Source organism: Ammospiza nelsoni, chromosome 5 (genome assembly GCF_027579445.1).
Source record: "Ammospiza nelsoni isolate bAmmNel1 chromosome 5, bAmmNel1.pri, whole genome shotgun sequence".
Classification (NCBI taxonomy): domain Eukaryota; kingdom Metazoa; phylum Chordata; class Aves; order Passeriformes; family Passerellidae; genus Ammospiza; species Ammospiza nelsoni.
The window spans coordinates 18,635,482-18,662,430 of NC_080637.1; the positions used below are offsets into that span (position 1 = coordinate 18,635,482).

The 26,949-nt window shown below is 38.8% G+C and overlaps 1 protein-coding gene across 1 annotated transcript; it reads left to right on the plus strand.

Annotated features, from left to right (window-relative positions):
* Nucleotides 1-301: 301 nt before the first annotated feature.
* On the plus strand, nucleotides 302-26,217 carry ZBED4 (zinc finger BED-type containing 4). The gene is made up of 3 exons (XM_059472165.1): nucleotides 302-461; nucleotides 7,022-7,098; nucleotides 20,933-26,217. Exon 3 carries the CDS (start codon nucleotides 21,330-21,332, stop codon nucleotides 24,846-24,848), a length of 3,519 nt encoding a protein of 1,172 aa, XP_059328148.1. The 5' UTR covers nucleotides 302-461; nucleotides 7,022-7,098; nucleotides 20,933-21,329; the 3' UTR covers nucleotides 24,849-26,217.
* The last annotated feature ends 732 nt before the right edge of the window (nucleotides 26,218-26,949 follow it).

Here is a 26,949-nt window from a genome sequence, read left to right on the forward strand (position 1 = left end):
CACCGCCGGGCCTGAAGCACCGCAGGAACCACGCCGATCCCAGCCCGCCGCCCGCAGAGCCACCGCCCTCAGCCGCCCCAGGAACGAAGCGGAGTGCAGCGACCAGCGGCCGCACCCTTGCGATGAAGGCCGGTGTCGGGCCCCGGCCCGCCCGGGGCACCGCCGGGACGCGGATGCGAGGGGACCCCGCACCCCCCGAGCACAGAACCCCGCTGCCGCCATTTTGCGGCCCGGCGCGCTGACATGTCGCGCGCCGTGCGTGGCGCCGCCCCCCGCGCCTGCGCCCCGCGCCCGCGGCGGCCGAGCCGGGGCAGCTGCTCAGCGCCGCGGCGGCGGCGGAGACAAAGCGCCGGGTAATGAATGGGACGGGCCCGCCCGGCCCTTCCTCTTAACTCCTTCGGGCCCGGCCGGGCGGCGGCAGCGGCGACCTCCGGTTTCCCCCGCGGCGGCCGCCCGGGGAGGTGAGTGGCACTGTTCCGCCACCGGGAGGGCGCCGGGCAGGGCGGTACGGCTCTCTGGTCCCGCACCCCCCCTCCCCCTCCCGTGCCCGCCACCGCCGCGTTTGGCCTCGGCGGCCTCGGTGCCTTGCGCGGCTCGGGACCTGCGTCCCGGGCCCGGCGGCGCCTTGTCCCTCCCGGGAACGCCCGCGGGACAGCGCCGCTAGGCCGGGGAGGGGGCGTGTGGCGGCGGGGTAGTGCAGGAAGCCGGGAACCAGGCCCGCGGTGCCGGCTCTATTGTCTGCGGGGCCCCCGCAGGGGGCCCGGACGGCCCGGTGAACGGAGGTCGCTGGTGCCCGGGGGTTCGGTGTCGTCCCGGGCCACCCGGCAGACCCCGCCGCCCCCCGGCCGAGGAGGGGTGTCCGCCGCGGCGCCGGGAGCGCCTCGAACCCCCGGGCTGTGCGCGGGCCGGGCCGGGCCGGGGCGGCGGGACCCGGCGGCGCTGAGCGCCCGCGCCCACCTGGCGGGGCCGCAGGAGCCGGGCCCGGGAGGGAGCGCTGACCATGTGGCCGCTGCCATCCCGACCCAAGATGGCCCGGGCAGCCCCGGCGTGCAGAACCCGTCCCCCTCCTCAGGGTGCGAGCCCTGGACCGGAGACCGCCTCGGGTACGGGCTCCCGACACGGGTGCCGGGACCGGAAAGCCCGGGAATTCCTAAAAAGCCTTTGCCCCCCGAGAAACAGGACACGAGGTGGACAGGCGCCCGCCAGCGGCTTCGGCCGCGGTGTGAGCACCGCGTCTGTGCTTGTGTGTGTGCGGTGAAGTTCCAGCCATCCCTCCTGGGCACAGTCGCTCAATAATGGTGTCTCGGAAAAGTGCAGAATTTAGCTTTCATGTAGTGCTGCTCTCGTTTTCTGCTTGGGGCGTGGTAATTTTTGCTTAAAAATGTCTTTTGCAGAGTCTAGATCTACACTGAGACAGCTGCTGATGTTAGAGAGCTTGTGTTAGAATGCTTACTGGAGTTCTCAGGGTGTCCGATGCACTTAAAGTTGTCTGCTGCATATACAGCCTACTAAAAGTATAAAAACATGTATTATTGTGCTGAAAGGTTGACGAGTCTTGCATTAATGGTGATTCTATTTATCATTGCTAAGTTTAGTAGAGTTAGGCTTTGCAGTGTAGAGACCTTTCTCTATTTTGCTTATGTGTTAGAAGCAGTCCTGTTTCTGGGGGGGGTCCTTAGGGAAATTTCAGTAATTTAGCATGAGCTGTCATGCTACACCTATAATACTAAGCAATTAAAGTATTTCAAGCCCCCATAATATGAATGTACTTTCCAGACTTCCCTTACATGTTGTTGTCTTCATGGCCCCACTATACATGTGTATCTGTGTTGCTTTTCAAGAGCATGAGCACAGCACTTTTCTTCTAAAGGTTATCTCCACCAGTGCAGTGTTTCACTTTAAGAGCAGGCATGCACCCTTGAGAGGACATTAGTGGCTTACATACTGGGGGGAGTGAAGTCTGGAAGACTTTATCAACTATCCCCAAAATACTGTGCTGCTGCTAGGATGCCTGTGTTTGTGCAAATACTGGGCAAGGGCAGTCTCGTTATTATTCACTGTGGAGACTGGTTTTGCAGAGGAAAAAAAAAATGTGTTCAAAACAAAATAAATTCTTTTGTGTACTTTAAGAAATTTGGGTGCTGTCCACTAGGTATAAGACCAACAGGCAAGGTACTGACAGTTTTTGTACAGTTGGATGTGTGTCTCCTTTGGTACTTTATGTTGTAGTACATTGCAGCTTTGACAGATGTTGAGGAATTTTTTCCATAGGAGTTCTCTAGAGCAGTCAAAAGTAAGAATTGATTGAGAATAAGTAAAATGAAGTATCTAAACTAAGCATCTCGGATAAAAGTTTTCTAAACATTTGTACTGTTACATAACAATAACTCTTTTACTTCTTGTGGTGTAACACCCCCATCCTTGTGACTACTCTGCCTTCTTGGAAGCTCCTGGTGAGCCCTGACCAAACCAGCTGAGTGGTGAAGTGTCCCTTGACTGTACCAGTTGGGCTGCAGGGCACTCCCTGATCACACCAGGAGCTCTGGCATGATGAAGGTGGGAAACAAAGGATAAGCAATTACCTCTTGTAGCCTTGGTAAACCATTTACCTGGCTGTAGCCCGAGTGGAACGGTACCATTGTTACTGCACTTTGGGGAGAAAAGCTCACTAGTTACTGACTGGATTTATGGTCGGGAAGGAGGGTTACTGATGGCCAAAGTCAGTCATCCTCTGACCCTCTAAACAGCAATCCTAAGTGATGTTGTTTGGGCTTGCCTGGACCAGCACCTCCCAGAGCTCACAAATCCTTAAGTTTGTGGTACTCAAGGACTGTCAGCCCCTCTCCCTCCATCTCCATGTTCCTCAAGATGCAACCATTGCCTGTTGGGAAATGCAAAGGGATTTGACATATTGTAGTGAATTCAAAAAGAATTTTTCATATTAGCCTTTACGTACATATAAATAGGTGTATACACCATTTACCTCTGTGTATGTGAATTGATTGTGGTACCAATGTTAATATTTTGAATCCATAGTTAAGTCATTGTTATAGTTGTTGTGAAAATTATCAAACCACTTTGTAATTGTCAAAGTACTCAAGTATTAAGTGCTGCTAAATCCTTCTGCACCCTTATCTTTCCACCCCATATCCTTTGCAGTCTTACTGCTTTTGTGTAAATCATTCCAAATTGCTTCTTATTTGATCTTCCTTTGCATGCTTTAGTTTGTGTAGTAAGTAGTAGAGTGAACCTTGCCATTGAACTCTGTAAAGTTGCATTTTCACATATCTATATTAAACCCTGCTTTTGCCAGTACCTTTGAGAGTGTTTCTTTAAGCAACCAAACCACTCATTGGTGAGGTCAGTGTAAGGCAAAATTGTAACAGGTACAGCATCCTCATTGATAATGTGAGAGGCAAAGTGTAGAACAGCAGAAGGCTGGACAGGTGATGAGCTTAGAGTAAGGTTTGCTGTCTTTCTGTTACCTTGTCTGCTGCAGCCTCTATCTACTGCTTCCCCTTGCTATGGCTGATTTTGTACTGAGACAGTAAATGTCCAGAGCAAGAAGCTGTGTTTGCAGAACAGCCAGTGTCACAGGTGGTTAGTGCAGAAGGGGTCTTCTTCAATAAGTATTAGCACATCACTAACACTTAGGGCCTTGGAAAATACAGGAGGGCAACAGAGTTTTATATGTTTTTTAAAACTGTCCATCCACTAAAGTAGAATATCCTATCAAATACTTTCAACAACTGGGTATTATAGAAGGAAGTAGCCTTTGAGCCTTCTGGATCTTTCTGTCTGCTTCTCCCTTTTTCTTGGAATTTGTTCTCTTTTTGTTTTTAGACTCCTAAATACATTAACTTCTGAGAGATTTTTTTTTTCCTCTGAGGAAGTTTGAATTAAAGAATGTACATGTTGTATTTCCCAACAGCTTGCTGCATTTTATTGCCATTCACAGTGAAGAATATTTACAGGGGGGGTTTGTAAATCCTGTTTTTTTGCAGCTTGCTTTTAATTTTAAAAGAGTTTAATCTTCAAAGGGAGCATGTTTTGCTGTGTGGTTGCCCCTGTAATGAGCACTTAAAATAATCAGCCATATGTAAATAACATGATGATACATGTGTATTGGCTTAGTTTTATATAGAAAAGAATATTATAGATAGTTTTGTGGGGAATTTTGCACTGTATGGAGCAGAGTGTTTAACTCGTTGTGACTGACATTTTTTCTGAAGCAGGGACGATCTGTATTTTAGTGGTATCAACATAAGTTAATGTAATTTACATAGTGCTACCTGTTGTAGTGTATACTTTCAAAACAGACTTCACAAAGAAAGAGTTCTTATATGACAGATGTGCCTTGTTTTCTGCACATCCTTGACTATTTTATTTTGTATTTGTTACTGGCATCCTCAGTACTGGTCAATTTACAGCTATGGAATTGTTTCATTTCAGCCAGTTAATAAAAAATTTATATGTGGCCTAATGGTAGCTTTCAAATGAAATCTAGAGTTTAAAGCTCTCAGGTCAAGAAGTAAGAAAAACTAAAGCTTTTATCATAATTTTTTGTGCTTTTTGTGTGTTTGTTTGTTTGGTTTGGTTTCAGGGTTTTTTGTTTCTTTGTTTGTTTGCTGAAGCAAAGGAATTCTGTCCCAAATTAGTGTGATATATAGTTTAATCATGGTAGTATTGGTTTAGGTTTGGGGTTGTGGTTTGGTTGTTTGGTTTGTTGTTTTTTTTTGTGATGAGATAGAACTCAATATGATTGGCTGTTAAAGCAACAACAGGGAAATAACTTGGTTTTTAAGGCCTTCTTTTCATTCCAGGATGATGATTCAGGATACATAGTGATTTTTTTTTATATATTGAACAACATATTGGAAGGTGAAGTATGAGTATTTTCTATAGTCTAAGACTGGTTTTCAGTGGATGTTGACATAAGAAATATTATTATATTACTATAATCTTTATGTAAACTCACAACCTGTGTGCTCTCTTTAGCAATTACTGCGCGGTTGCGTCCCTTCCATCTCTCAGCTCTTTCCCTTCCCCCTTTGTTGTTTAAAGACTTGTAGGGTTGGACAATCCCTTTCTGAAGGTTTAGAAGGTTACTACTTTTTTTGTTAGAGCTGTGTGAAAGGTTGTTGGACTTCTGGGGTTTTTTTCCTTTTCTTTTCTTCTAGTTTGCATTCACTGGTGTCCTACAGATACGTTTTTCCTGTGATGTGCTAAAGTAATTTTTTCAGTGGCTGTTCAGAATTTCTGTATATTTAATATAAAAGCCAGTTCTGGGGTTTACTCATTAGCTTGGAAATCAAGGCTGAAAATAGAATTTTTAACAGTTAAACATTTTAGCAATACTTTTTTGCAATTATTTGCAAAATACATGGGACAAGATATTTAATAATGTATTTATCTCATGTGACAATGATCAAAGAATTTGTGCCTGTTTTACTCCAAATAGGTTAAGTGGCTTTTCAGTAGTTATTCTGCTTACCTGTTGCTGTAATTCTATATGCTGAATCAGTGTCTGCCTCTAAATAATCTGTGATCCAGAAAAAATTACTTTTCCTTTGTTATTCTTCTCACAAAATATAAGCAATCAAGAAAACCCAAACATTAATTTGAATTGAACAAAATGTTTGGCTGGGCTTGAAACTGTTGTCATCTTTAACAAATTAGAGAGGGGGAAAATGGAAGAGTTGAGGGTTTCTGGTATTTTTTGAAGACATCAGGGAGCATAAAGATGCATATTTGTACTTTATTTTGCCTGTAGTCTGATGGCTCTGGCACTTGCAAGGAATGTGGGAGAGCCAGGTTCATTTCCCTGCTTTGCCTGAGGAGCTTAATCCACATCTGAGGAGAGTTCCCTCACTGCTCCGCTGAGCACCGTGCCCCTGGTGGGTCTGTGTCTCCTTGGCTGGCACCTTCCCCTCTGCATACATTATTTAAATGTTGCTGTAATAGGGATAGCTACAGGATCTCAACAGTCAGATTAGCCAGCAGCACAGCTCTGGAGGTGTTCAATTGCTTAAGAGACACTATAAGAGTGTTTTTAAGTAAAAAATGTCAGTAAGAGAAGTGACACCTAGTTCATTTCATAAGGCACACTAAGCCAGTCATCAGGACTGTTTGCCCTCTGAGAGGTGATCTCCTTCCTGAAGAAAAAAAACCCCTAAATGTGGATATATATATGCATGTGTGTGTGTGTATATTTATGTAGTGTTAAACATCTCAGTCTGGTTAAGAAGAGTAATCACTGTAATATCAGAGAGAATGCTTGTAGATTATGGATTTTCTAAGGTGGCAAAATGTTTTCTTGGTTTGTTGGGTTGGGTTTTTTCAGTGTACTGGGGCCTCTGCACTATGGTACTCATGTCTGTACATTGATGAGATCAGTGGGACTGAAGTTGCAAAACTCAGAAAAGGTGTCCTGCAATAGACTGCTTTGGTCTGTTTAGTTGCTAAGTCAAAATACGTGATCTAATATGCTCCACTTGCAATCGCTCCTTTCTCATACGTGGGGAATGATAATCTTGTGTTGATTCTGTGCTATTGCATGTTGATTCATACACGTGGTTGGTGCAGTGTATAAGCAATATGTTTAGCTTAGGAAGAGAAGGTGCAACAAGGTGAATCCTGTAGTGCATGGAACGGTGCCAGCAAGCTCCTTTGAAATCTTGCATGTAATGTAAACTCTGTTTCATTCCGCATAAGCATTAAAAAATGGAGTAGTGCTAAAATAAATACAAAAATTTTACTTTTAAATTTTGTCTTAGCAATCATCTGAGGAGTTTTTATTATGTTTTTAATTTTTATTTTGCTTTGGAGCTCTAGAAGTGATAATGTCTCATTTTTCTTGATAGCTGTGAGCGCTACAGATTTGAAAAAAGGTGAGAGTCATGTAAGTGCAGCTCCTGGAGCTGTCGCCTAAAGAGAAATTTGAAACATCCCATGAGTCGCCACTGTGACAGTTAATGTGTTTAAAAAATAATAAAAGTAATTACTTTCTTCTTTTCCTTAGATACAATCATCTCATTAAGTTTGAGTAGCAAGTATTTAACCTCAAATGAAGCCGCCTGCCTGCAGTGGAACAGATGTGTAAGTTTGTTTGTTTTTCTCAATAAACTAGTGAGCAGCTTGTTTGTTTTGGGTCTTGTATCATTATTTTTGTTAATTTAAAGGAAGACAATGGAAAAAGGCAATGAATAATTGTATGCCTGTGCAGTGACTTGTATGGAGCTTAATAATTCAGCGGGAGGTTTGTATGAGTGCCTGAGCCTTAAAAATTAAGTTTGGAAGCCTGGATATCTTTAGAGTGGTACAGAAATAGTAACTATTTTATGATTTATGGGGCATCTCTTACTCTGTGGTATCAGCTGGCATATATACATCCTTACCCTGAATTACACCGTTTAAAAAGGGGAGATAACTTAGATGCTGCATTCATGCTGTACTCAAATTACCGGCATCTTAATCAGATTTTATGTCTTCACTGAGCGAGTTAGTTTTAATATTTTCTTCTAGGGATTTCATCTGAAAATACTAAAACATTATATATTCTGTTTGAGCTTCTGAATAAAGATTTTTTGGAAGCCTGAGATACCTGAGTAAGATGCCATAAAGAAAAAATTGTCCTTATGAAGATAAGCATTTGTATGTGGAGTAACAATAAATGTTGTTCTTGTATAGTGTTTCAGAACTTTGTATTCATTTCTTATCCCATCCTCTCTGTGCCCTGAATAAAATAGTTCAATTTTTAAACCATCTGTATTACTGGTTAACATGCATGCAAGCAGGAGATGGACAAAATGTTTAAGATGGAGAAAATGTTGAGCTTGGAAGTCTTGTTGGGGTCATAGAATCAGAATAGGGGGACCTCTAAAGACCACCTAGTCCAACCCCTTGCCATGAGAAGGGACATCTCCAACTAGACCATATCACTCTGAGTCCCATCCAACCTGGCCTTGAGTGTTGCCAGAGATGAGGCATCTACTGCATCTCTGGAAAACCTCTTCCAGCATTTAACCATCCTCATTGTAAAAAATCTGTTCCTTATATCTAGTTTGACTCTACCCTCTTTTCATTTAAAACCATACCTCTTTTCCTGTCATTAAAGACCCTACTAAAGAGTTTCTCCCCATCCTTCTTACAAACTCCTCTTCCTGAAAATCTAGTCGCTGGAGCTTTCTCTTCTGAGCAACCCCAACTTTCACAGCCTTTCCCTCTAAAACTCTGGTCTCTGTAGGAAGAGAAAATAAAAAGTATGATTCAGATTCATTGCTTGAAGGAAACTTTTCTTAGGTGACATATACAGAAGAAGTGGGAGATTTTGTTACATACTGAATCTGCCTGTGGATTGTTCTTCATCAGTCCAAGTAAAAATGAGCTGCTAGTGCTTTCCAAACACAGAGAAGAGCTGAAGAGCAGGAGAGAGTAGTTGTTGTTTGTACCAGCCTCCCAGGCCAGTTTTAGACCACTGTAAAGAAATCTGACAAAAGGGACAATGTTTTTTTTCCAGAATATCCAAAAGTTCACTCTCCATGTAGTTAATGCTGTATTCTAATATACTCATCTCAAGGTCACCGAATGCTTTGCATGGTTTCATTATATGATGTCAAGCACTGTAGTATATTATACTTAAAGTGCCTTTCCATTGTGACTTTCAAGGTTAAATGAGTCCCATGATAATAATCCACCTTAGTACTACCTGTCTAATGAAAATGAGTATCTGCTCTTTGTACCTTCAAGAACTATTTCTTCATTTATAGTCCTATATGAAATAATTGTTGACTGCAAACTCAGTGTTCTGATAGGTCCTTTCTTAATCTCTGATTAAAGCCGCACTTTCTTGACAGTGGGTACCCTAAAAACAGATACTTATCTAGAGCTGCAGTATCCTGAGAACAAAGACTCTGATATTCAGATGTTACCTTTACTGTTAAAATTTTAAATTTTGGTAGGTCAGCAATGTTACCTTTCTAAGTCCTCTAGCATCCACTGTAAGAATTCATCTTTCAGTGCATATGCTATACAGTAATTTTTATGTGCAGTTTAGATCATTGAAGAAAATCTAATTGCTGATTAAAGGGATCTAGTAGTGCTAGATGTGCCCTGGGAGAGAACAAAGCAGTGTGAACACTGCTGCCTGTTTGTCTCGCACCCAACTACTGGCTCCTAGCTCACAACAACTTTTCTTAATATAAGATTTGAGACTGCAAATCCCAGTGCTAAAATGTGGCATAGCTCATGGCAATCATATAATTTTTGTGGTTTTTTTACTCTGTGGTTCCCCTTATTTATTCTTAATCAAAGGTGGAAGCATGATAAGCATGATATGGGAGCGTATGTACAGATGGGAAGAAAAAAAAAAAAAAAACAACTGAAAGACAAGAATGTAAAACTCATTTCATGGGAGGTTGTCACTTGCTGTGACTTACACTAAGAGCTGCTGAAACAGTGGGAAGAGTGGGTCAGCTTTCAGGGAGCCAAACAGTGTGCAGATTGTGGTGTCAGCAGCAACCTTGCTTTGGTACTGGGAAACAGGAGAAATTGAGGTTTTGCTCATTTCCTTTTTTAGTGATTTTGAGTTGTCTTCAGTGGCTTACTGAACTGTGGGAAGACCATAATCCATTTATGACAGGAAATACAATGATGCTCATAAAGAAGAGGAAGATTCCTCATAGTTTTCTCTAAATGTTTTTATTTCCTTTTTCTATTCCTCAGAAAAGATTAGGTTTATTAAAATAATGATAATAATAGAAATAAAGTGAATGGAAAGGGTTATCCATTTCTTTACCTTTTCTTGTACTAACAGTGTTGTGGATCCTGCTCTGAATAGGACACTCGTGTAGTGTGTAAAACTTTACTTAAAAATCAAGTTGCATTGCATTAATTAAAGTTTATGAACTGCACTGGTTAGAATAAGTATTACAAAAAGCTTTATTCCTAATTTAAAATTTCTTGTCTTTTTTGCTCCTTGAGTAAAACCTTATTCGGTCAAGTTAAGATCTGTCTATGGCAGTAGGATGGTTCTTCAATAAATCATTTTTTTGGGGAGAAGAAGCTATTGGAGCTATTTGTCTCCTTGGGGTGGAGAGTGTACTTCCTGCTAGTGCTCAGTGTGGTGCTGCTGGAAGCAGTGTTGGCTTCCCTTAGCTTGGTTGTCTGAGTCAGTTAAGTCTTTGCAAAATCTCACCTTACCTTGCAGAAGACAAAGAGAATATATCTCTGAAAGAGGTTAAAAGGACAATACCTCTTGTCATGGAGGCTAGGAACAGGCTGGTTGACAAGTGAATACAGAGGTGTGCACACTCATTTCTCCCTCCCTCTCCCCTGTTCCATGAATAGGAAGGTTTGTTTTGAGAGGGAGAGAGATCTGATAATTGGTTTTTTTAAACTGTGATTTCAGGTGAAACTGTCAGATGCTACTGATGAATGTACAGTTTACTTAGAAAATGCAGAATGACAAAAAATACTTGAGAGAGGTATAAGATGTTCTCCCCTATTGTGGGCATGTGCCTTATGCCTGCATGTGATATGGAAGCTTGGTTTTAAAGGTTACCTCTTGTTTTTTGTTACAGTTCTTGTAGTCATTGGCAGGGTGGTGAAACTGAGTGTTTCTGAACTCTTAATTACCTTGGATAGTATTGTGAAAGTTGTTTTCTATTTTATTTAGTAAAGAGATGATCTTTTCCTTACTTCAGAAAAAATCTAGACATGCTTCTTCAGTTTATTACATGAGGAAGAAAGAAGGTACCCTCAGTTGCAAATGATTTTTCAAAGGAATTTTTCTTTTCCATATTAGGTGTCTTCTGACTTGAAATAAAGTTTTGTGACAAAAGAAAGATAAAGGTTAGGTTTAAAAAAATCCCTCTGAAGTTCTGTTCATACTGTTCATACTATTCATACTAATACTGTTCATACTCTTGAAAATATGTTTTTGTGGTTTTGGGTACTATGAATTGCATTTTCTTTCTAACCTTCCTTTAAGTTCACAAGCATTTCAGGATATAAATGTTTTAATACAAGCATTGTATTATGTCATGTTACACATATACAGATATTATTTATATAGATCATGGAAAGCCTCTCAATAGCATTGTTGAAACTTATGTGAGGGCATAGAACTAATTGACATCAATGTGAGCACAGAATTTGGTTGATTGGTAGCTATGAGAAGTTTTTAAAACAGACATCTTCAGACTTTAGCATGAAAATAAATCCTGCTGCATGGTAGTCTTAGCAGTTTAACAGTTCCGAATAGTTCCATTTTGTATATCAGAAAAATTCTAGTTGTAACAAGTTAATGTAAGATATTCTGCAAAGGACTCAGTTTACATTCTGCGAGGTCTTTTTCTACTTTCTACTTACATGGATGTTTTCAGCAAGAGTTGCAAGAAAACAGACTACCCAAAACATGGTGTGTCTCTCCTAACTGCTTTTTTTTTTTTGTTTTTCATCATCCTGCCTATTCAGCTTTTCTCTTCACAAATGCCTTGTTTCTTACTGTAATAATCCTTAAAGTGCTTGGATTTTCACTCTTACTGGATTTAAAGATAGATATTTAACAAGAATAAAACCCACAAAAGTGTATGGTTTTTGTTGTGTTGCAAGCTAGGAAGGTAGAGTAGTCATTACAAAAATCACTTATCCTAATCCTGTCCCTTTTACTTGGTCAGCTTGGGCTGCATGAGAGGAGAAAGAGAAGAGTCTAATGGGCTGAGCAGAGAATTGGTCACTTGGAGAGGAGAGTTGTTAGAGGAGCTTTGCTTTGAATTTTCTGATGCTTTTCTGAAAGCAGGCTGTGCTCTCTAGCAATGTGGAGTAAATCTTTAGTCTTTTGCCTTTCATTCTTTTCTGACTTACTTGTTGTTACTGCTGTTTTGGTTGTGTGCTTTTCCTGTTCTGTGGTAATACTGATGCATCTTTCCTACTCTGTTCTTATTTTTATCTTCTCTATTTTACCCTTGTGCTGTGTTACTGCAACCTTCATTTGTCTCCTGTCAGCCCCAAATTGTACAGCATGTGATACTAAAAGCAGCTTTGATGTCCTGCTCTAAACCAAACAATACATGCTTCAGCTGTGTAAAAAAAAATATTTTTTTTTCCTTAAGAAAAGCAGCTTATTTCTTTTAACATTAAGATTTTCCCCATCATATCAGCATATGATATTTGTCAAAATTATAAAGGATAAAAATATCACAATAAATGTATAATTTGCTGTAACAACATTGAACTGATGAGTAAGGCTTGGGAAAATACTGCTTAAAGTTTTCATGAAACTATTGCTTAAAACATTGGCATTTTAACAAATGAAAGATCTGACATTTGGTAGGTGTGAACAATAGCTCAGAAACATATCCTGCAAGTATTGCATGCCTGATAATGAGAAGTAACACTTCAACACTTGAGACAGTTTGGATCCTAGACAAATGTTGACATGATTTACTTAGTGTGATAGATCTGATTTTTATGAGTAATTTCTTAGTAGAAGCTGGGACAAATTATTAGCATGTGTAGAACCTGGGGGTTTTTTTGTCCTTCATTACAGAGTGCTGCAATGGGAAGTTAGTAAAGGACATGAGAAGGGATATAGCCCCATTTGAGATCTGATGGTATTTTTAGTGCAATAAGGAAAAAAAATAGCAACAATTAAAGGCTTACCAGGTGGTTGTAGGTGTGAATAGTTCTACTAATTCCAGTGATACATAATGTTATGTGTGGTGGTAATGCAACATTCTTCTTAGTTTTCTTACTGAAAGTTTGGAGTAATATTGTTTTGACCAGGGTTATTGTTTTGTTGTTGTAGCTTTACATTTTTATTTTACTTTTAAGATAAATGCTGCTCAAAACCGTGTGGAATGGGGATTTCTGTGCTATGGGCTTTAACATGTTTAAGAGTGTGTTACTTAAGTCCAAGTGGTGGAGGATGATGCTTCAAATAGAAATATGCTTAATACATTGGCAGATAAGTGATGAAGATTGATTTCTGCAGAAACAAGGTTGAGCTTTGGCTCAGTAGCCTGTGTCAGACACCTGCTTTGTTCTTACACATGCTGTGCAGTGAGCCTGCATCACTGAGTCTGATAAAACATTTGAGTACTGAGCTTGTTTACAAAACCCATTGAGTGGAATGGGAGCTTCAAGTTTGTTAAAGAAGCCCTCCTGTGGGGTCACAGGGTGCAGGAAGGACCTCCATGCTTTCCAAACTCCTCAGACAGCAGCCAGGGTGTGGCTGGATCCGGTCTAGCCCCAGACTTTTCAACGGGTTTTGTGTAAAGGATCACAGAGGTGTAATTGAACCGTATGCAACTTTGTCCTGCAGGATTAAGGATGGCAAACCATATATATTTGTATAAATATATATGATGTATTATGCTAATGATTAGATATAAATAATTTACAGAATTATTTCCTACACAGTGCAGGAACTGTAACAACTATTATAGTGCACTATGAGGCAGCTGTACTGAAGCAGTTGTAGCAAAGCTGGCAAAACGATTAAGTAGATTGATGTTACTCACCCATAACAATGACCTTGGGCAAGTCTCTTTAGCTCAGCCTCAAGGAGTAAGAGGAGTAACCTCGAGGGATATTACCTGTTTAGGGGAAGAATCTCCATACATACACTCCAAGAAGGCTTATGTCAGAAAACCCTGCATTAAAAATTGGGACTGAACTTTTATATTATACAGTGACTGATGATGGTAAGATGTCAGGTCAGAAGTCTCCATCTGTGTCAGCTCAGCAGCTTTGGACAAGTTATCAGTAGTATCACTTGTTTGTTCGTTTATCCAGGAACAGATCTACCACACCTTCATCTCACTATCAGGATGTTTAGCTTTGGGACTGATGAGTCAGGCTGGTCTCAGCGTTATTCAACACCAAAAGCAGCATGGTGCTCCCTTCTTCATTTACCACTTGTAGGTTTGCAAAAGACATTGTTCCAGTTGGTTCAGAGCATTCCAAGCAGAGCATCCTGCTACAGCACTAAACAGGGATACCAGAACTGTCAGCTCGATGTAAATAATATACATGGTAGCTTGAACATCCTTATTTCTATCACACTTTAATTAATATGAAATGTATAATATTGTGTAATAGTAATGTACCATATTTTAAAAGCATCTCAATTATTTTAAGAAGTTTTATGATTGAAGATATGTGAGTGTAAGGACTGAATAAAGAACTGGATCTTTTAAATAAATATTGTTTTAAAAAAATATATCTTCGTTTCCACTTTTTCTCCGTTCCAAAGTATTTTTTTTAATTATGTTAATTTGGAAATCATATTGTTTGTCTTCAGTTTTACCATTGTCATGATTTATTTTCAACCTTTTACACATTGGAGTATGAGCCAGTGTAGTTTTACGCAGGCAGAGCTGGCATGCACACTGTGTTGCAAGATGATATAGAGTTTGAGTTGTGATACTGGTACAAAGCTGGATCTTTTAGTTTTGAATCTTTTCTGAGGTTTCAGGGACTATTTGAAAATTATTAGTAAACAGCATCCCATTGACTTCCCATGTTTACAGCAACAAGAGAAGAAAACAGCTGTACAAATAAAAACATCTTTCAAGAGTAAGAAGGTAATTTGAGGAGTTTGAGTTCATCCAGTGTTTTCTGTATGCTGGTTTCATTTTAACTCAACGCTGTCCATTTAACAATAGTCAAATGACTAAAATTTTCGCTTCTGAGCTGCTACCTTCCTGAGGTATTATTAATTTAGAGATGGTGGGGAAAATAGAAAATGTAGAGAAGAGTCCACTAAACCAGAAAAGTATAACTTGGCCCTAGAAGATTTGTTTTACTGCTTAAAATCATTTGTGTTCACCATAAAATTATTTGATGTTTTGTGGGGCAAGAGGCAAGGAAGAGGGGAATGTTTAGATTTAGTGTCTGTTTTTATCTTTTTAGTCTCTGCTTCAGCTAAATTCCTCCATTTGTAATTAGAGTTGAGTACTCAGAGTGTAATGGTGACTGTTATATACCTTGTTATACACCTTGTTATACTGTTATACGCCTTGTTTTTTTCTCTGCCTGCAATGACTGATTTAGGCCCCAGCTTACACCAAGCCCTGAGTTTTCCAGTAACATGAAGGGACATGAGTGATCTTTATACCTCAGCAAATCAGAGGTCTCTGAGTCGTGTCCTGACAAGTGGCATGAGTGCACGGGGGAGCTCACAGAAGACTGTTCATGTCAACAAGGAGCAGTGTTCAATTATGGTGGTGCTGTTTCCACACTTCATTCCTTTGAGTCCAGATAGAGCATTTGGGGTTGTGGATGCGAGAGGTTGTTTTACAAGTTAGAGAGAAAACCTTTGTAAAACCACAACAGTTACTGGTTTTCATAAGACCTGCCTTTCAGGTGACTTAAAAGTAATGCTTTTCTCTTCCATCAGTTCTCTACAAATCATGCTTCCCATGAAGTCCAGAATGACTTGTGTCTTCTATTAAGCCTGGCTTTCTGTACTTTATTCAAGATTAAACTGTTGCATACCTCTAGTTCATGCTTGTACATCTGTGCCAATTCCTGTGAGCTTCTGTGAGCCTTGAGACTAGGACCCACCTTGTTTCAGTGTGACTGACATGCCAGTTTTGCATTTCTAATTCTGCATTTTTAATGATCAGTATCTTGCAAATCTCTCTAGTTTCATACAGGTGAGCTAGTACTGATGTTTTATCATAGGAAATTTCTATAGATAAAATGCACTGGTTTTAGTTTTCCTTCTTCAAGGGACTTAAAACTTTGAAAAGCAGTAAGGTTCATCTGGACTATAAATTTATACGAATATATTCTGCTGATTTGTTTATGATTTTGGATGTGTATTCTCTGGATTCTTGAAGGGTTTTTTTGTGTGTGTGTTTCTGTTTTGTTTGATTATTTTGCTTTAGCAAATATTCCTTTATTAGCAAAGCACCTGCCATTGCACTTAAAGCAAATAATTTCTTAAAGTATGTATTTCTTATTGCTTGCTCTGAGGTATTTCTAATGATGCTTGTACATTTCCAAAAATAAACAAGATTAATGCTATTATAAAACTGACATCCATTTGTGCAAATTGCTGTTAATGAGTTTTTTGTAGGTCTTATGCCCAAAATCTGTCACTACTTTTGATTTTTTTTTCAAACTAGTAAATGCTTTTAGTTTCACTGTCTTCACATTTCACATCTTTTTTGAAAAAAACTGTCCTTGCATTTTGCAAGTGTGTCTTTGTATTTACACTACATGCTCTTCAATAATAATGTAATTTTTTTTTGTTTTAAACAATTTTTTCTAGACCATTATTTCCATCAGGATTCTGTGATATAATCAAGTTCATGATTATTGCCTGACTATTCAATCTAAAATGGTTTGAAACTTACAGGCCACTCTCTGCTTTACAAAAAATAATCAGCTTATGGTTTGGTGTTCTTGCATACTTTTCATACTTCTCCGTGTGTTAATGTATGTCTCTGCAATTCTGAAACAGTGTTTCACTTTTTGCCTCCTTCCTTCAGCACTGATTTATTCTGGTCATGGCAGTTTGTTGTGGCACTTGGGATCAGTCACGTTCTCCAGACACTTCTTGTCAACCACTGCACGCTTTCAGTAATCCCATTTTGAATGGAAAATCCTATAAAATGTGGTGTAGGCTTCTTACCGCAGCAAACTACTGCTCAGGAGCTAATAGTCCAGTGTAGTGCATTTGAGTAGATAGTTGTTCTTTAGTTGTGTTTATTTTCTTTGAAGATTGTTTTGTTGCAGAGTGTCTCTGTATCTCATTGTGAAAGCATAAATCACTTTGAGCTAACTGCCTATAGCTTTTTGTACCCTTGAAAACATTTTCCTTCTTGAATATTCTGTTTGTTTAGCAGCAGTCCTTAATTTTGAGTAGCTTGGGTCCGAGTGTAAATAAGCTATGTAAACGTGGTCATAGTCAAATTCGTACTTCCTTCTAGGCAACTATACAATTTTAAAACATCCTTTTTTGTTCCTTATTAAAAGAGACTGACTCTTGAATAGAGTTGGCATGGGAGGAGGAGATGAAAAACATCCTTATGTTTCTGACCCTTAGTATTCTGGGGACTGTATTCTAAAGAATCTTTCAGTTGGACATGCAAGGGTGTTTGAAGGGAAGGAGCTTTACTGAATTTTACATGATGTAACACCATAACAGAATCACAGAATGATGGGGTTGGAAGGCACCTCTGGAGGTAATCTACTCCAACTTCCCTGCTAAAGGAGGTTCACCTGGAGCAGGTTGGACAAGATCTTTGTCCAGTCTGGTTTTGAATATCTCCAAAGGAGCCTCCAAAACCTCTCTGGGCAGCCACTTCCAATGCTCTGTCACTGTCAAAAGAAAAGTTTTTCATTGTTTTCAGATGGTCCCTCCTGTGTTTCAGGTTGATTCTAGTTAGGTTTCCTCTAACCAGACTGCTCTGCTGATTGCAGCCCTCTGAGCTCTGCCATTTGGCCAGTTCTCAAAGCAAAAAAAAAAATAATTCTTAGATGTTTGAAAGAAAATGGAAAAAAAATACATTCAGAATTTTCTAAGGGGCATTCAGCTTTGGGGATTTCCCAGGAAGTGATTGTCTCCTCTAATCTCAGCTATTTCTGCTCATTTCTAGAAGGCAGCAACAAGGTCGAGAAAAAGAAATACTATGTAGCCAGAGACAAATAACAGCCATAGAGTAGAGAATAGACAAGATATAAATATTTTTTTCTTGTCTTACATTGTCATAAGTACACTAAAATAGTGTAACTGACCACCATCTGTAAGTGCTTTTTAACACTGCTAATAGCATAACTCTGTTAACAGCCTGCAGGCATTTTCACAGCTAAGCATATATATGGAAATAACATGTAGCTGCAAAGGGAGACCTAGGTTTAATTGGTCAAAGGAGGACAAAAACCATGTGAATCAACAATTCAAGCAGTAAAAATTGCAATCAGAAACCAAGGATACAGAATAATCAGGAAAGATTTCTGGTGGACCAAGAACAATTTTTTTGTCCTAAAGAAATGAAGATAATAGGGTCAGGAGCAGATGAGATTGCTTCCCACATTTTTTGGTGGAGGAGAGTATGACTATTAAAAAGACAGTGACAGCAGGGAGACATACAGAAGAAAGAAGTCTATCACCGTGGTTCCTGCTTCAGAGTCCCAACAGCTCCCTCACCTCTTTACCTCTGCCTCAGTACCTAAGACTGTCAAGGACCACAGCCATCAGTATTTAACTGCATGGCATCAGCTCAGTGGTATTGTGTACTCAAAGCTAATTTAGGATAAGGTGATTAGGGCCTAAGTGTTTGAATATGTAGTGATAATGGCTGATAATGATTAAGAACTTAACCACCGGCAATGTGTTGTTAATGAATGTCAATCTAGTTAAGCTTGGTTATAAAGTTTGCAAATGGTGTTATTTATCAGGTTTTCAAATCTTCCCATCACAGCTACTTTAAGCTTCGCTGTGTTAAGCAGTAACTGCTTATGAGGACAGGGACAGTTAAATCGGTTCTGCAGATTTTTCTGTTTAAAGCCTAGAATTGGATTTTCGTTGTTAAGAAATTACAGGAATCACAGGATAAAGATGTGATTACCTGTTTTGAGTCAAAGAAATTGCACACAGCTTCATTAGAACCCAATGCCAGTGGATATATACTTTTATTTTGTGTGTATCTAGCTAGGAATCTGTCATGTCCTTATAGTAACTTGGCACTCCATGCATAATTTATGCTCTGTAAGCTCTGCATCAAGCCACTTGCTTGAGAGCCTTTCTATTCTGTGATCTTAAGTCACAACATCTTATTATATTTTCTTGCTTTTCCTGTTTGCAGTACAAGCTCCAAATTCACAGATTAGATCAAAGTAAAGATGAAACAAAAAAATCCTCTTGAATTGATTGCTGTTTTAAAAAGTTGACTGTTACACTCTGTCTCTTGTCCCAGTTCCACATACGTCCCATATCATCAGTATGTGTGTGATCACTAATTTCTGTTTCATTCAATTTTATGTTGAGTCATGTAAATTTAGTCTGGCTGCCAGAATTGTTCTCTGATGTGATTTCACAAGCCAAGGGAATTTCTTTTAGAAATCTAAGGTTTTTCTTCAAGTCTTTCCCTTCATTATTTTTCATGCTCAACCTTCATATCTTTTGGTACTGTGAGCAGATTTTTTTTTTCCCTGAGAATAAGAAAGAAAGGCACAAGTACTAAAACTCGCACAGAAAGAAAAGCAGAATTGCTCCCTACCTGTTAGCGTGTTCTGACTGCTTCATCTCCCTTCTCTTAAAACAGCTGCAGTAAGACCATTGCCCCCCCTTTTCCCTGCCCCTTCCCTTGCACTGGAAAAAAAAAGGAAGTTATCACAATGATAGGCTTTCCATACATCAGAAATCCACAGAAAGTGAATGTTTCTAGTTTCTCTTGCTAACAAACTTCAGAGAAAAATTAGTTAAAATAGGTTACAAAGCTAATATGACATTGATCTTGATTCAAAGGGGAAATGCCAGTGTGAAAAACAGCCTTTTTAATGTGTTTTGTGGCTGTGGCTCATTTTACCTTTGCTGAAATCATAGAATATGCTGATTTGGAAGGGACCCATGAGGATTATCAAGTCCAACTCCTAGCCCTACACAAGACACTCCAAGAATCACCCCCATTCTGCCTGTGTTGTAGGAACACATAAAAGTTGTGGGAAATGTTTAAAATAATTTAAAATTCTGTTTTGGCTTCAGCTGTGGAGACAGAGTTCCATAAAATTTAGTTTGCAAAAATTGCAGTGCATAGTGAAGCATCACCAATGTGATGGCCAGAAATGTTTGTTATCTTGAATGAAGGCATCAATAGCTGCATTAATGACACAGAAGAATAAATGAGAAAGGGTTTGGCAAAATTTAAAATTCTAACATAGTTCGGTGGAAAAAAAAGTGACTGATAAATGCAGACAGCTTCTTCATATTTGTGAGGGACTACTCTGTTCCAGTTTTTGAGGCTACTGTTGCCCTTTTGTAGGCAACTTCATATGCAACGTCAAAAACCTGCTCTTTGTACTAGAATTGGTAGTGAATAATCTTAACTCACAACTGAAATTAGCTGTCTTGTTGTAAAGGGGCTTTCTAGTGCAACCTTTGGGCATGTGAGGGACTTGAGCTGGCAGTGCTGCACTAGGCCCCAGCATATGCAGCTCTGTGTGTCTTTGCTTCTGAGTGATGTTGCTACACTTTTGGAAGACCTCTGTCTGTATGGCATTTATACAGCTCCGTTGTCCTAAATTAAACTTTTTAGTTTTTAATCAGGAAACTTTAAAAGTAGCTTGTTTCTATAGCATATTGTTGTCTGACAGTGTTATGGCATGAACACAAATGTGTGACTGTGGTCAGAAGCAGAATGATTAGTGTGACAATGCTGAACAACCTTACAGAAGTTACTTGTTTTCTTTTTAAAGACTGCTGTCAGTAATGGTGGGCTCACATGTTCAGGACTGTGTTACAACATTTGGTTTTAAGGACATATTTCTGTGTTAACATAATTAAATGCCTGCTTGTGTTCATATATATCAGTAGATATAGACACCTATGCAGTATTTGGGTTTAGATATGTGTGTGTGTGTGTAGTTTGGTATATGTGTGCGTGCAGTGGTTGAATGATGATGTAGGATAGGCACAGGTATGTGTGAGCAAATATGAAAGTGATGCTTGGACTCTTTTTGTCAAAGGTGAACCAAAGCTGCATATGTAGACACATATTTTCCCACAATAAATGTATCGAATAAATGTTGGGATTTTTCCTTTTATTTTCAATAGTACATTGAATTGTTTTTATCTCAAAAGAGAAAAAAAAATCAAAACATGCAGAATACCTAGTGCCTGCTTTAATGTCACTTTTACTGTAGTTCTTTAATGTGCCTTAGTCAACTTTGTCTTCTGTTTTTTGTTTTTTTTTTGTAGATGGTGTAAAAGAATCTCAGTTGCCCAATCAAGATGAACAGAATGGCTTTCTTCAACAAGAAAATGGAACATCCATTTTTAGGATTATATCTACAACATGAAGCATTTAGCAGTAGCTGTCTTTGAGAACATTCATCTATGACCTGAAATGTCCTGATCCTGGGAAAAAAAATGGGATTCCATTAATTAAGTCTATAATTTTTAAATGCATTTTCATCACTAATTATATTTGCTTATGCACAACACGGAATTCATAAACCAGAGATTATTTTAACATATGCACACATTTTGTTTTACATTCAGTATACAAGATACATAATTTTAATCAAATTTTAAATAATCTTTTAAATTATCTATATTTATTAATAAATGAAGTCTTGGCAAGAATTTGTCATCCATGGACATGAGTAAAGCAGATTTCCCCGGAATGGATGATACTTTTGTATTGGGTAAAATCAATAACTTGAAAGTAGAGCAAGAAGACAACAGCATTAACTGTACTCTTGAAAGAACGGATATAAAGACAGAACAAGATGATTTCAAACATGCAGACAGTAGTGATGAACAGGAAGACAAAGAAAAGAACTTCATTACAAACAACTCTGGCAAATATTTGTCTACAGAAAATGAAGATGATTATGGATCTCTTTTTTCTCAGTATAGTAATACGCTGTATGATGTAGCAATGGAAGCTGTGACACAAAGCCTCCTTTCTAGCAGAAACATAAGCTCCAGAAAAAAGTCACCTGCTTGGAACCATTTTTTTATATCTCCTAGAGATAGCACTAAAGCAATATGTATGTACTGTATGAAAGAATTTAGCAGGGGTAAAAATGAAAAGGACCTGAGTACAAGTTGTCTCATGAGACACGTGAGGAGAGCACATCCCACTGTACTAATTCAAGAAAATGGAACTATGCCAGGTATATCTTCCTTTTCTTCATCTACATTATTGCTGCCACCTCAGTCTGCAGATGTTGGAGATCTCAGTTCCATGTTATCCCCCATAAAACTGGTCAAGAAAATGGCTTCTAAAATACCATCTCCAGATCGAATAATTGAGGAATCTGTTTCTATTGTTTCTTCTGAAGAAATATCAGACCTCTCAGTCTCTGAAAAGTGCAGCAAAGAAGAAGCCATGGTTGGTTCATCTCCACAGCAAGCCAACAACCAATATGATGACACTGTTGAGAATGTAGCAGAAAAAACAGTTGTAATTCCAAAGAGTGCATCAGGTTCTAGAAGGAGATCCGCTGTCTGGAAACACTTCTATTTGTCACCTCTAGATAATTCTAAAGCTGTTTGCATCCACTGCATGAATGAATTCAGTAGAGGAAAAAATGGAAAAGACCTAGGAACAAGTTGTTTAATAAGACACATGTGGAGAGCCCATCGTTCCATTGTCCTGCAAGAGAATGGAGGTGGTACCAGCATACCACCTCTCTACACTGCACCTCCTACTCTCTTGCCTTCTTTACTACCATCAGACAGTGATCTGAATTCTATGTCATCCTCTCCTGGAAAACTAATGAAAGAACCAACTTCTGTTTCCTCTTCTCCAGACAGAATCTCCGAGGAGATCCATACTAATCTCACTTCTGGAGATACTCTAGTGGAAGACTCAATGCTGTCATCTTCTGATGATATAGGGGAAGTCTCCTTTGTTTCATCTCCTGAAAAACAGTGTGAGGGATTAGGTCCACTAATATTTGAACCTACTGCTGTGTTTCAGCAAAATAAAAGGATTATGAAAAGGCTTAAGTCAGAAGTCTGGCACCACTTTTCACTCTCACCTGCAGACAGTCTAAAAGCAGTATGTAGATACTGCAGTTGTATGATAAGTCGTGGTAAGAAAGGAGATGTGGGCACAAGCTGCTTAATGAGACACCTATATAGACGCCATCCTGATGTAATTGGAAACCAAAAGAGCTTTCTCGATGTGAGTTTGGCAAATTCACCTTATGCCACTTTGGCTTCTGCAGAATGTTCATCCTCAAAGTTGACTGACTTGCCTACAATGGTTACACATGATAATCAAATTATATTTCCTGTTAATAGTAAGAAGACCTCAAAACTGTGGAATCACTTTTCAATTTGTTCTGCAGATTCAACAAAAGTAATATGTACACACTGTGGACGTATAATAAGTAGGGGGAAAAAGCCAACAAATCTAGGCACGAGTTGCCTTCTAAGACATTTGCAGCGGTTCCATAACAATGTATTGAAAACTGATGTCCCAGAGCCAGAGTTATCCTCATCTACGGAAAATCGCATGCCACTCCGCACAGAATTACTAGGATCTTCAAATTTTGACGAAACCAATGAAAAGTTTTGTGACTCTCATCCAGTTGCCAAAAAAATCACAAGTCTTGTAGCTGAAATGATTGCACTTGACCTTCAGCCATATTCTTTTGTAGACAACATTGGCTTTAACAGGCTGCTTGAATATTTGCAACCTCAGTATTCTTTACCTTCTCCATCTTATTTTTCTAGGACAGCAATTCCAGATATGTATGATAACGTAAAACAAATAATTATTTCACATCTTAAAGAAGCTGAAAGTGGAGTGATCCATTTTACATCTGGAATATGGATGAGCAACCAAACACGAGAATATCTAACCCTGACTGCTCACTGGGTAACATTTGAGTCTTCATTTCGACCACAGTGTGAGGATTACCATTGTTCAGCACTATTAAATGTATCACAGATCGACTGTGACTACAATGGAATCAGTATTCAAAAGCAGCTAGAATACTGGTGGGAAACATGGATTACTTCAATTGGACTTCAGATTGGGATTACTGTTACTGATAATCAGAGCATAGAGAAAACTTTAAATGAAGGTGATCACTCAAGTGTACAATGTTTTAGTCACACTGTTAATGTAATTGTAAATGAGGCTATTAAAAGCCAGAGAATGGTTCAGAATTTGCTTAGTATTGCAAGGAAGATCTGTGAACGCGTCCATCGGTCAGCAAAAGCAAAAGAGAAGTTAGCTGAGCTGCAAAAAGAGTATGAGTTGCCTCAGCATCAGCTAATACAAGATGTTCCATCCAAGTGGAATACATCATTCCATATGCTTGAACGCCTTATTGAACAGAAAAGAGCAATTGATGAAATGTCAATAGAGTGCAGCTTCCGGGAGCTGATTAGTTGTGATCAGTGGGAAGTTATGCAGTCAGTGTGTCACGCTCTCAAACCTTTCGAAGCTGCAAGTAGGGAGATGAGTACACACATGTCGACTCTAAGCCAAGTGATTCCAATGATTCATATACTTAACAGGAAAATAGAAATGCTTTTTGAGGAAACTATGGGCATAGATACTATGCTGAAATCTTTGAAAGAAGCTATGGTGAGCAGATTGTCCTCCACGCTTCATGATCCAAGGTACATTTTTGCTACACTTCTGGATCCCCGGTATAAAACATCGTTATTTACAGAAGAGGAGGCTGAACAATATAAACAAGACTTAATCAGGGAGCTGGAAATAATGAGTTCTACCTCAGATGATGATAAACCTGTTTCCAATGGATGTGATATAGGTTCACCATCTACAAACTCTTATGGGGAAGATAATCTCTGGTCACTCATGGGTGACATGAAGAAAACAAAAGACCTGAAAGAGAGAGCAAAGTTACCAGAGGAAATGGTGCTTTCTTATTTGGAGGAAGAAGTGCTTGAGCATAACTGTGATCCTCTAACTTACTGGAACTTTAAAAAGTCATCTTGGCCAGTACTGTCAAAATTGGCTGTCAGGTTCTTGGGTTGTCCACCAAGCATTGTTCCTTCAGAGAGATTGTTCAATACATCCAATGAAAGCAACAACTTTAGTCAGTCAAGGTTAATGATTGAACACTTTGAAAAGCTTATCTTTTTGAAAGTGAATCTTCCTTTAATATACTTCCAGTATTGAAACTAATGAACAAACTGCTAGACTAAATCTGTTGTTGCTCACTGGATATTAATATCTATAACTTGGATTTTTAAATTGCTCCAGTAGGGGCCATGTATGACATCTAATCAGTGACTATAATTCCAAATTTTAGATTCATTTTTTTTCAGCTTTCAATATGTCTACATGTGCCTTATTCATAGTACTTCAGGCCAGATATTGTATATATGTTTTTTAAAAGTTCACACTAGAGATAGCCTGTCTCGTCAAATTATACAAAATTATGTAGGTTTTAATCCATAATTGTAAATGAACTTTAAAAAGCTCAGTCATTTGTTTTAATAGAATGGCAAAAAAAAAGAAAAAAAAAGATGTAAACAGTTCTATTCTGTAGTTTTTTATTCAATTATTATGTAAAAACCATAAACCAGGTACTGTATTTTAGTTGAACATTGCTTTAATTGCAAGAAAACAGGTTTTGTAGTTGTCAAAAGAAAGCTGTACGTGAAAGATGGGGTTCAAGCTGTCTTTTTATCATATGATGTTTTTAACTGCAAGCCCTAAAGTACTTAAAGGATTAAGAAGAGTTATTGAGGAAGATGTGTTTACAGGAGACTGTTGACTTAATATCTGAAAATAAATCTTAAATTTAACATGAGATGGAACGTCACTTATACAGCAATCGGTAGTAAAACTTCCCATTCTGGGTTCTCCTGTTCAGGCTTTACATTTTAAGTGAATTACAGAAATATTCTGGGTATTTATAAAAGGTCTTTGGAAGTTCTCTCAAAGTTTGTGAATTAATGCTTGTTATTTAATGCTGTATACAAAAAAGGCAAGAAACTTACCAGGAAGACTCTAAATGTCATTCTGAAGCCTTTTCTAATCTTTAGTGCATCAAAACTATAAGGTCCCTATTGTAAAAATTGAGCCCTTACTCCTAATGTAATTTCAGTTGTGTAGAACAGCCTTTCTTAAAGCTCCTAGTACAGAAATAACTGATCTTCTGGTTTTCAGTAATAGCCTTATGGATATGGTGCACTGCTTAGAACTATATGTAGTAGGGTTGATTCCTGACTGTTGGTGTCCATCAGGCAAGTGGGATATACAGCCCTTAAAGCTTCAAATAAGGTGGAAAAAATAGCCAGCATTTTAATTTGAAAGGAACATTCTCCTTAGTTTTTCTCTAGAAAGACTTATCTTTTAATTTCAGTTTTCATTGAATACATTTTTGGGAAACAAGTCATCATTTGCCTATGACCTTTTAGAAAAGTTGTAGCTTTGTTAAAATACTCTACCTATGCCTAATCTAATTTTTCATTTACTATGTTTTAGTGTATTTATAAATGGTGAACTCAGTTTCTGAAATTAAACATTTTATTTGCAATTTTCCAGTGGTAGTCAACACTGCCTTTTATTTTCAGATGGATTTAAGACAACCATTGACTAAAAATTAATTCAAACAATTGTAATCATAAATATACCACAGAACAAGCTATTTGAAAAGACAGGTTTTCCATTCAGCTCTTTGGACTTGAGCCTGGATTCTGCTTCTTTTCATTTTCCAAAACTGTTTTAACTTCAGGAACATTGGTTCAATTACTTCCCAAGTGGCTCTGGTTTCCATGTGTTGTTTCTCTAAACATTTTACAGTTTCAGGTATTTCAAGTGTTATTCCATCATGTTATGTTTATATCTATACAATTTAAGTAAATGACTATGTAGTGCACTTGGGAAAGACTAATACTGCTTTTTTCCCTGCAGTATTTTAAAAGATAATGTTTACTTCTATCAACAGCCAGCATCTCTTTGTTCTTCTAGAGTTAAATGAGAACAGCACACATTTTTCCTGCAGTAATAAAACAATTTGGTCTAGTTTATATGTAGCTAGAAGTAGGTGAGTTTGAAGCAGCATATTGGGAAACATGTTTAAATGGTTACTGGTTAATTATTATCTCAGTTTTTTCCTCCTACATTTTAACTGTGAATATGACCTTGACCCGTGTAGAGGAGATTTTTAATCTCTCCAGTGGAGAAGAGAGAGGATAAAAAACCATTTTTCTTTATAAACAAGTGATACAATTTTCACTCAAGGCTTGAACATAAATACAGGCTATGACTT

Coding starts and splice junctions, on each gene's coding strand:
- ZBED4 (XM_059472165.1), top strand. CDS start 21,330: ATGGACATGAGTAAAGCAGATTTCCCCGGAATGGATGATACTTTTGTA.